Here is an 11634-nt window from a genome sequence, read left to right as displayed (position 1 = left end):
GGAAGGAAGGAAGGGAGGAAGGGAGGGAAGGAAGGAGAGAGGGAGGGAAGGAGAGAGGGAGGGAAGGAGAGAGGAAGGGACAGAGGGACACAAACTCAAACCACCTCCAGGCCCAGACCATTCTTCCTCTCCTTTGATGTGGCTATGTGATTAATCTCCATTTGGCTTCTCCCCCTCTTTTTAGGTGTTCTACGGGAACTCGGACAGGACGTCGTCTGTCCAGAATCTGCTAAGGCCCCCCATTGTTTCCCGTTACATCCGTTTAATTCCCCTGGGCTGGCATGTGCGGATCGCCATCAGGATGGAGCTGTTGGAGTGCATGAGTAAATGTGTTTAGCGTTGCAAAGAAGCAGTGTAGGACAGGATTAGACAGATCAAAAATGGTCTTTCAGAAGAAAAATGAATAGTGCCCTGTTAGGTAGAAATGCTGAATTTGGCAGAGCCTTTCCGACTGCCTCAAAACCCCTTGCCTAAGTTTTTTTTGGAACTTTTCAGCTGTAAACACAAAGACACAACATTTTACAAGTGTTTAGATTTCATGAGACATCGTCTACTACAACCGGGCCCTACGAAAATGTGGAGGAAAGCACTTTCCCCACAGCCAGTTTCTTGAGGATATCTGTCGAAATCTTCCCTTGGGTGTCGGTAATCTGAGGACAGGAATGATGCCAGAGGCGTCATAATTCACCCTGAAGGTAGAGGCTTTCTCTTAATAAACTAATCAATGAAAGCACAGCAAAATGTTGTGAAGTCAGTTCGGGTTATGGTGCTGGCTTGCCAGTCAGCTCTTTCAGCTGTGCTCCAACACTATTTAACGTCTCAAAGCACATGCAGTCACATCCTAGGTGAGTGCCGACTGTGATCAGATGGCGTAGACACGTGTGTCAGTAAGTAATGGCACATTTGTACTTGTGGTTCTGTGAAATAAAGGCTTTGGCCCTGTTTCTTGGCTCCGGATCATCACAGTGAATCTCATCAGTCTTTTGCTTGGCTTCCCTGAGTGAAGATCGATCAAATAAGGGCTCGCTCCATTCTATTACACAGGGAATCACCCCAAGATCACCGACCCACTCGTCTGCTGCTCTGCTCTGGGGAGACAGAAGGGATCCCGTGAAGGGTTGGGAGGGCTGCAGTTGAGAAAATTACAGGAAGAATTGGGCTTTGAGAACCAGGACACACAGGAAATGAGGACCTTTTTTCTAGGCTGGTAACTCACACTATGATTCACCAGGGACAAAAAAATCTTGGTTCAAGGTGAACTATCTGCCCCCATGTAAGAAGTGGCTTTTTATATGCTACTTTAACTTCACATGACCTTTAATTGGGCAGCTAGGTGGCACAATGGATAGACTGCCAAGCCTGGAATCAGGAACACTCATCTCATATCATTTTTGTTCAGTCATTTTTCAGTTACGTCTGACTCTCCATGACCCCATTTTGGGATTTTCTTGGCAAAGATACTAGAGTGGCTTGCTAATTTCCTTCTCTAGCTCATTTTATAGATGAGCAAACTGAGGGAAACAGGGTTAAGTGACATGGCCAGGGTCACACAGCTGGTAAATGTTTGAGGCCAGATTTGAACTCAGGAAGATGAGTCTTTCTGATTTTAGGCCTAGCACTCAGCACACTGCACTGCCTAATTTCCCTTTATTTATTATAACTGTCTTCTCATCACCCTGCTGTTCATTTGAATTGGGTGTCAGGACTTCTCCAGTCAGAGACTTCAGTCTCCTGTTAATGAGGCTTGCTGAAATCCATCTCTGGCTTTAGTACAACTGGACAAATGTGCACCATCCCAGACAACACAATGGACAAAACTTATGTTTTGTGAGATACAGAATCCTAAGTAATTTTTTAAGGGCTGAAAAGAGGTCTTAGAGATCACTTAACCAACTCCCTTCATCTTGTGGAAGAAAGACCAGAGAAACCTTTTCATCAGACACAGAGACAAATTCAGAATTTCATGTGAGGAAAAAATAAAAAAAAAAAACCTTAGGTAGGAGAGTTCAAGGGCAAAGCATTCACGCAATAACTTGCATGGAGCTTGTTTTCTACCTTAGGTGAGGGCCTCCACGGTTACTTTCAGTTCTAAGATCCTGACTTTATTATTTGTAGTTAAAATTCCAAGCTATTTGGGGATTTAATAGAAAATAATGGAAATTGTGCTGAAATTTTTAAAAGCCTTTTAAAAGTAATTTATAATGGCATATTAGCTTATCTAAATACAACACAATCATAAGATTAATTTTAAAACAATTAAAATATACTTTTAAGTAATAAAATTTGGAGTCTGAGTACTGAAATATAATCTACATGTATGTGCATATGAACATATAGCTATTAGAATATATTTATGATTTTAATTTCTAATTCTTTCCATCTTCTTTGTCATAGAAACTGATTTTAAACAGTTACTTAAAAAAAACAAACCTCATCTCTCTATCTTAGGTTAGCATGTTTCCTTTCATTTTTAGGAACGCTAATCTGATCCCAAATCTAAATTTACAAAAAAAGATTTAGCTATTAAATGAGAAAGGTCACATCCAATGTACTCCTATGCTATCCCAATAAAATTGTTCACAAAAGCCTATGCAAATTCTGAAGCAGGAGGGCTTCTACCATTCCTATGCATGTGTTTTTACATATGCAGCAGGGATGCACCTAATTAGCACAGTGTAGTTCCTGGTCCTGAATCCTGTGAAACTTGAAGGGAGACTTGAAGCAAACCAAGCAGGGGGCAGTTTTCGAGGGTAATGAAGTTTTAGAAAAATAATTGGGGAAGGAAAGAAAGGAGGGCTATTATTTTAGCTGTGATGCCCAGTTAGGGGTCACCAATACGTCCTTCCCATCCTATTCTTTCCCAGAGTTTCAAGTTCCACTTTTGTTACATTTCCAGAATAGTTAGTAGCTTGTTTTTTTAATAAAATACTCTCAGACAACAGTCTGTCACCTCCATTTCTAGAACAGAATGAGAGAATGTGAAATCCTTTAAGCATCTGAGAAGAAAAGGTGAAATTTGAGGTGATGGTGCTAATAGCTGCAATTTAATGCAACTACAACACTCGGAGTCGATCTTTATGTCAACCATTTCCTTTCTGATTCGTTACTTTCTTCTTCACTCTTACCTCTTGGCTATATGCTAAGTCACCTTCGGAAATCTCACGGAAACCTGTGCAGACACCTTTGTGAAGAGCCAATAGGAAAATCTGTTTTTGATTAACATGTGCGGTCAGTATAAACTAGTACATATAAAATATTACACAACTGTCTAATTAACTTGTTACACATACCAAATTACATTTCATGGAGATTGCCTATCTCCTACATTAGACTCAGTGAACTATTTCGTATAATTTGGCTTCAAAACCAAACAGGAGTTATTCTGAATGAACTTCTTTCCTCTCTCAAACCTATATAGCTATTATCTTTAATTCTGAGAACTGGGAGTGAGGATATTGTGGTGAATTGGGTTTAGACTATAATTTTATCTGTTTTGTCGTATTTAAGAGGATCAGTGTCCATCCCGCTATTTCAATGAACAAAAAACAGGCACAAACATCCTCAGCCGTGATTCATCTTCACTTGGCCCTCCTCCCTCATGTGAGTGAGGGCAGAAGCAACAAACTCTGAAAGAACTTCCGGTGCGAAGGAAAGCACAGATCCTGAACAGCAGAGCTGCCCTGGGTCACCTTCTGCTCATCTCTGAAGTTCTCTGGTATTGGCGATGGCATCGGGTTGGAACAGGGGGAGTTGTTTTGACAATGAAAACACAGTAATACCACCAATATCACATTTTTTGCATTCACTGAGATTAATTTCTGTCCCTTGAATTGACTTCCCCTTCAAGGGCACATTTTCATTTGTAATAATGGTTGGAATTCAAATGAAATACTTTTCAAGGAAGCAATGAAAATAAGCCACATGCTATCATAAGGAGGAATTCAATGCTGACGGCTTGCATGGAGTTACAGCAGTCTGGACAACATTGTTTTTCTAGTGCAAAATCTGCATTTTATTAAAGACGTATTTTTGGAAGGTCCATTCAAAAATACATTGTGCTCAGTAAAAATTAACCATTTTCATGCTGATAATTAAGATTACCACGAGATAAATATTTTTATAATATTTACAGTAACAATAGAAATTTTACAGAAGTTAGAATGGAATACATGCCAGAAAAAACTTGATAAGGTGTACCAACACATGATACAAAGTTTTATAAACACTTTACAAATGGTTTATTAACTTGTGAAGTATTTTAATATTCAACATGTTAAAGTCAGTTTGGACTCAAGGATTAAAAAGATTAATACCCCATCACCTGCTTTCCACAGTAAAAAGGATATGGTTGTGATTATAAAATATGTGCATTTAAGAATTTCTAGTAATTCTTTACCCATAAATTTGGATGTTATATCACACCATTTTGGCTTAGCCTAATCTTGTTTGGTCAAAAACAAAACCACCAACTGAGTTCTCAAGTTCACCCTGAGCCATATCATTCTCCACAGACATTATATTACTTGCCTTTGGGAACTGCAAAAGTTCTGAAATTCTCCTCAATATCTAAGATCTATTCTGAAACTTTCAATGGAATAAAGCAATTGTGAGAGACAGTATTTTTGGATGACTGTTTAGTTGGGTTTGCTTGTTCCATATAATCCAAATTTACAGGTGAAGAATTCCTTCATTCCATCAACCAGCCTGACTCAACTAAAATTAAGAACTGATCCCCCTCCCCCTCAATACAATTAAAAAAAGGCCAAGGGAAGAGAATTATAACAAACTGACCACAAGGGATTTAACATCTTTAATGGAAACTATGTTAAAACAGAGGAAAACTCTGCTATCCATCTTTTTGTGTATCTTCTAACTTTACACTGGAGAGCTTTATTCTGCAGAAGCGAACATTGTCTCTGTTCTTGTGATCTGATAGATTTGACAAGCTGGACCCTCTGGTAAGCCAGACAAAAAGCATCCTTTATGTTTACAAACACCACCTCACCTGCCTTTTGTGTTCCTAAGGCTCTTTTTATCTGAAAGGAAGCAAAGCACCGTGACAAGCTGGTCCTTCTGCTAAAATGAAACTAGTCACAACTTCCTGACGAAGTGTGATGAACTTAAACCAAAGGAAGTCCTGAGGAAATCTTAATACAACGGTCTGTAGATACAACAAATAGGCAGATGGAGGAAAACATAAGGCCTCTTTCTCCGGGATGCACTGTGTTGGAATAGAAGCAAACAAGGCAACTTTAAATCTGAATACCACAAAGAAATTGATTTTCAGGTTCAAGATGATGACCTTACATTGACTCAAGGCCCAAATGGGGCTAAAGAGAAAGGAGCCCAAACCCTGCAGAAACTGCCAGGCGGGGCTCCTCCCACACAGAAATGACTACAGTATCATGTTAATACAGCTCAGTTCTATTAGCCCTGAAAATCTAAAGTAGTAAATCTTTTCCAGCAAATAAAACAAAAATCCCAAACCTTATTAGTAAATCTATGGGAAAAAAAAGCCACATTTTGATGACATTTTAAATTCTATAGCAAATACACAAGTAAACTGTCTCATGAAAACTAAACAGACATCAGAAATTAATCTCATGATCAGCTTCAGTATCTCATAGGACGATAAAGAGCTTTGGAGAAAAGGTATTTATGTAGCGGCTGGTTGTCATTCCATGCGTGTCCATGAGCCCATGACCTGTAGGGTCACATTATAGTCCATAAGAGCACTGAATAACAAGCACAAATTCAATGTACTACCTCCCCTTTCTGCTGCCTCTTGGCTATACCTACAAAGACAAGTGACCCAGGTATAACCTGGTATTTGCCCATCATTTCTGGACCAAAACTTTCTTGGAAAGTCAGCACCAGGATTTCTAGGACTCCCACTGAAAAAGGGGACACTCTTAAAATAAACTAACTACGCATCCTCAGGCATGAGAGCTGTAGAAACAGTCCCACAGCAGCCTCCACCTTCCTTTCTTTTACATCAGAGAAAAGTTCCTATCACAGAAGAGCTCCCTTTGCTCTCATGCAGAAAAAAGGTGTGAATACACATGGAAATCATCTGGTACATGGAGGCTCATCATCATGTCTACTATGTAATGTTCTCATGTCATAAAGGAGTGTGAGTCTTTGTGTCATTCAGTAATGATGTTAAACACTCCCCCATGCTGGAGATGATGGCCCTCCACATATAAAATCAAGCAGTCTCAGGAAAGCATACCTGGACCAGGAGAATATATGGATTTTATTGCATTAGAGTTACAGGAACAGATCAGAGAAAGCTGCCATTCTCTCTTCCTTTAAGGTCCTGGTATATGGTTACCAGCAGAATTCTGATGGCTAAAATGAGATCTTTCCCAAAACCTGAAAATAATTCTTACTTCATTTTTTAAAAAAATTGTAACTGGAACAATCTATACATGGTTGGAGGATTTTTTTTTTAAAGAACAGCACAGTAGATACTATGATATTAAATAAGCAATGTTAAGCAGAAAGAATGAGAAACCTTTTTTTCCCCCTAGAAGAAACCACTTGTTTTCAGGTTATGAAGATACTGAATTGACTACCTTGAGTTTGTATTACCATGACATATATTTTCCCATTATATTTGTTACTATAAACTAACCAGGAGAACTCTGAGCTCAGAATATTTGTTAAGACTGCAAGGAGTTAGGCCCTAGAGCATTTCACAACGACTTCACCATGACAAATATAGGCACAAATACTTCTAAAATAAAGACACCACCAGTGCACTTTAGGTTCCAAGTCTTCATGGCATATGACGTATTTTTCTTTTATAATTAGCCAGCAGCATGAATAACCAAGACCACTGTGCTCTGTAAATTTTTGCTAAAATCTACAGGTCCCTCATAGCAGGAGATACAAATCAACCCAAACTTCCAAGTTGCTGTTTGCTCTCCTATCAGCTGGCTGCATGGAAAGCTTTCTGGAAGAGTGAACCTGAAATATCAAGCCTAAAGTATCTCGGAGGTCACTTTGGTTCATCCCTCCCAACATACACCCCTACCCTTCAACAGGCAGAAAACAGAACTGAGTAGTAAGAGCAGAGGCTTTATCTAAAGTCACCTGGAAAGACAGCTAGCCCCTTCAACTCATGTTCTCAGTTCCATAACTTGGGGATGAGGGTCAGCTTGGCAAACCCAGTCTGTGAGCTGGACCAAGGGGCTTGGGAACACCAGACAGCACACTCTGTAAATGCCCTGCTACGCTCTCAGGCTCCAAGTGCTAGCCAATAACACTTGGTACAAGCCTCAAAGATCTGAGAGACTGAAGGAAAAATCTGAGCCTCTCACAAAGAAAATGGTAATGGTGGTCAAAAATGAAGGTGGACAAGAGAAAGGATTCCATAAGTGCCTCAGAACTTATCTTCCCTAATATGAAGGGTAATTCTGGAAATTTTATCAGTGACTTGAAACTTCAATTGATCTAGACAGCTTAGTTTATTTACAGACAAGCCTAAGTGTTCCCTTTAAGCCTTAAGTCAGTTCACTCTTAGAAGGTCCATGTTATTTAATTAGTGTATGGATTGGCACACACTCTCCATCACACATCTAACTAACCAACTTCTGTAGCTCCCTCTCTAGAATATTTTTTTGCAGGAATGGCAGGTCACTGTTGACCCGGCAGGAAGTTTCTGAGAGAAAGACCAAACGCCAGTCTCCAGCTCATGTCTGAAACTAGCCAGGTGTGTGACAAATCCTGACTATCCCCTTCTAGGAGTAGGGAGGAAATCGTAAGCCGTCGATTCCATTTAGAGATCACATCTAGGATCAATGAAAAACTTCACAGATGAGGAGAGAGGCTAAAGATCTCCCAAAGTGCTGTGAAGAGTGTACCTGGTTTCTGGTTCAGACCTAGAAATATATCACAAGTATTTTTAGTCACCTATTACCTGCAGTCGGAAGATTGATTGCTTTGACAACTTAAGACCCTGCTTCAGAAAACAATCAACATAAATGCTGCCATATATGAGACTCTGGTAGTATAAAGTATGGGTGAACGGGAAATGGCTCCCTCCCCAATCCAAGTGCCAAAGGTACTCCCACAATTCCTTCTATGTTGAAAATGGGTTGACTAACATCGAAGGAAGGTGGTGGGAAGCGTTGCAGCCACACTGCCAGTGCTGAACACGCAGGCTTCCAGGGTCACAGGGACTCGGATAAATGCCGTTAGGTTTTCAACTCTCACATAAGACTGAGTAGTTCTAACGGAAAAATTCCCTTCAAGACAATGCAGGGCCAGCTGAAATGTCCTGAACTGGAGAAAGAAATTAAAAAATAAACAAAAAGCAGAGCTTGCTAGATGGTTAATGGATTTAAACCAAATAGCTTCAATGATAATATCACACCCACCTTAAGTTTTTCTTTAGTGTCCAATATATTTATTGAAAATGAAATAAAAAGCACCAATGAGTTCTACATGTAGTCTATTCACATGAAATCATAATATAAATAAGAAGACAATACACACGCAATCTAACATTTCAGAGAGTCTGCGGAGAAATAGTCTCTTTTTCTGCATTCTGCATAATCATTAGAGTTTCCTGTTTTTCAAAATTCTAAAGAAAACTGTGGCCACAGCAGTTCAGTTTATCACATCTTTCATCTGTCAGAGCTGATTTGGGATCTGATGCGCTCAGAACTCTGGTGGGAACAAACCCTGACAAAGCCGCAAGCTTTGTGGGGTAGGCAGGAGACAAACAGACTGTCTTCTCTTAAAAAGTGAACCTTGGAGGTGGGAATATGTGTGTGTGTGTGTGTGTGTGTGTGTGTGTGTGTGTGTGTCCTCACAACCCCTCGGGATATCTTCAAAACAATTGCCAACTGGGTACTTCCAAAACTGAGGACCGTGGACAGGTGGATGTGTTTAGGTGCGGCAGGACAAAATACACATAAAGCACAATCACTGGCTATTGTCACACAAGGGTCAAAGGCCTCAATGACATCTGTGAGCAACTGGAGAGTGAAGGGAGATTAATGGTAAGAAAAAGTGGTATTGTCCTGACACTCTATTTGTTATACTTAAACACCACCATATTCTAGGATATTTGGAAAAGTCCCTGAAGTCAGTGTCAATGGTAACCTTACTGGAAATGGCAGTCTAATGAGACCCCAGAGGAAAATGGGGTATGTGACAACTTTCTCTACAACTAGATTTCACTGCTTCTGAAGCCTTAAAATATATTCAAAAACAGCAACCCAAAAAGTACAGCAGCATTTTAAATCAGAATACTACATGAATGCACTGTCTAGTCACCCGAAACAGTACAAACAAATAATACACCTAAGCATAAGCCTGACTTGCCATGATTCGCCGTCTATCTTACGTAAATTCACAACGTTGAAACTCCATTTACACATCACGTTGGATTTCTTTGGTCTGTACCCCCTAATATTCCACAGAAGAGCGTCTGTTTTTAGTCGTGGTTTTTAAGGGACACTTTCTCTGTACCAAGAAATGTAAGTGATACCAGACACAAAGGGCAGCTAATCATGCATGGACTGAAAAAACAGCCTGAAGTCTTCCTTACAATGCAGCTTGATGGGCAGTCCCTCATGCTTTGCTTTTTTTTTTCCTTCTAGCAGGGTTAGAAATAGGTGGCACACACTCTGCTGCTACTGATCATGCCTGGAGGGCTATACTCTTACAGGTGAGCTGGATTCCTACTGTTACAGTCACAAATGGCCACAATGTAACTCCCTTTTATTAGAAGTATAATACTGCACTTTATATCACAAATGTATAAAAATATGGCAGATAGTGTCATAACAATACTTTCTTTAAATGGAGATATTTATAAAACAGACAGGTCTTTACCATATATATATATATTTATATATAGAATACTCCTGATGCAATATATAAATGTTACTGTTCAGTTTTTATAGAAACTACTTAGCTGTCGCACTGTTTCACAATGTTTCAAACAGCTCAAAATAACTTTATATTGTAACATAAAAGTTATGATTCTAACAGTACAATATTAGTTAATCATAAATAAATGTTACAAACCTATCAAATATGGAAGTAAAAAAAAAAAAACGAATTTAAGACATACAATTCAACTTCTGACCCCTGACAGAAAGGGATAGGCTTGGATTACATAGATCCCACGTATCAACTAGGCAGAAAGTATGTGGTAAGGACGTAGGTTGAGACACTTAATTTTCCCATCCCTGGAAGTGCCAAGGCATGCTTCAGCTTCCCAGCTCCATGAGGGAGCACACTAAAGCAGGAACATAAGGGGGGAGGGGGCGGGAAGCAGGGGGAGAGAACCAGGCAACTTCTTCCTGAACTCTATCATCAAGGGAGACTTCTGGTAACTGGCCAGCAATAATTCAGCTCATTTACTATATGATCCCTGACGATTAATGTGGTGCTCAACAATGCAGCCCCACACATACAATATTGCACACCTTCATAAGGCTGAAAATGCTGCCTTAGCACCCCTGGTCCTGTCTTCCCCCATTCCTTCTTCCCCCCCCCCCTCCCCCGGGGCCCGGCCCCCCCCCCCCCATCCCCTGAAGCATAATTACAAGGCTGTCTCTTTTAAATCATTCAAATTTGGCATCCGTGATCTATTTGTTCTGTTATATGTGTGCCCATTTGGCCCGCTCTTAGAACCCAGCTGTTCAGAGTAGGAAGGCCCCTCATTAGCACTCCTGCTCACAGGGGATACGTGCCAGCCCGGGTCTATCTGACCCGGCAGCTGAAGCGTCGGCCTGGCCTTTGGAGTGGCCTCCGCTCGGACATTGCTGCTGCTGCTGCTGCTGGAGGCTTGGCTCATGGGGTGAATCCGCACTTCCGAAAAGGAACTTTTGGCTTGCTGACTTGGTAAGGCCTGAAAGCGGGGATCCGAGGAAGTGGGATGGTTTGAGGCGGAAGAGAGATGTAACAGCTTACGGAGTGATTTTAATGGCTGACTCTGAAAGAAAGAGAACCGGGTGTATGATCTGCTGGACATTCCAAAGCTGGGAAGCAACTCAGCCGCACAACTACCCTAGTGTTAAAAGGGGTCATGAAAGGCATGGTTCTTCTTTTGCAGATCCATTAGAAGGATGCACATGCAACTAAAGGCTGCAGGTCCAAGCTCTCACTCTTCTTCTAACAATTTCATAACAGTTCCATTAAAAAAAAAAGAGAAATCTTTATCCTAGTCTTTAACAATTGGCTTGAACCGTGACTCCACAAAATCTGACAATGTTTAAAAAACAAAGGAAATCAAATTAGAAAAAGCTAAAGGCAAAATAAATTAATGCAGGGTCTTCCTCAGCTTCCAGAATGGAGTCGACAACCCCTTTTGGGAGCTTGGTTGGTACATATCTGTGTATGTTCTACTACCTCCCTCCCTAGCCCCCCCCCCCACACGTGTGCACGCACGCACGCACGTGCACACACACACACACACACACACACACACACACACACTCTACACTCCTTGAGAACAAGGGTTTTTTCACTTCTGAATACATCCTCAGTGTCTATGAGAGCGCCTGCAGCAGAGTAGACACTTTGTTGAAAAGAAACATGCCCACCAACATCTCATGGAGTTTGCCAAGAACTCTGGCATTTATCTATCCATTCTGTTTTTTATTCTGAGTT

General features: G+C 40.7%; 2 protein-coding genes across 2 annotated transcripts in view; one reads left to right on the top strand and one right to left on the bottom strand.

Annotated features, from left to right (window-relative positions):
- RS1 (retinoschisin 1) overlaps nucleotides 1-931 on the top strand; it is a 24908-nt gene extending 23977 nt beyond the window's left edge. Inside the window, exon 5 of the mRNA XM_069100502.1 lies at nucleotides 185-931. Within this exon, the coding sequence (XP_068956603.1) occupies nucleotides 185-337 (153 nt within the window). The 3' untranslated portion in view covers nucleotides 338-931. The remainder of the gene's footprint in view (nucleotides 1-184) is intronic.
- A 3054-nt stretch (nucleotides 932-3985) lies between these two features.
- The window catches only part of CDKL5 (cyclin dependent kinase like 5), a 237455-nt gene continuing 229806 nt past the window's right edge, over nucleotides 3986-11634 (bottom strand). The window contains exon 18 of the mRNA XM_069100715.1: nucleotides 3986-10957. Within this exon, the coding sequence (XP_068956816.1) occupies nucleotides 10565-10957 (393 nt within the window). The 3' untranslated portion in view covers nucleotides 3986-10564. The remainder of the gene's footprint in view (nucleotides 10958-11634) is intronic.

The sequence above is a fragment of the Petaurus breviceps genome, unplaced genomic scaffold (genome assembly GCF_028583685.1).
Source record: "Petaurus breviceps papuanus isolate PSGF00001 unplaced genomic scaffold, PetGlider_PUasm1.0 419, whole genome shotgun sequence".
Classification (NCBI taxonomy): Eukaryota; Metazoa; Chordata; class Mammalia; order Diprotodontia; family Petauridae; genus Petaurus; species Petaurus breviceps.
This window is presented reverse-complemented; position numbering and strand designations above follow the sequence as displayed.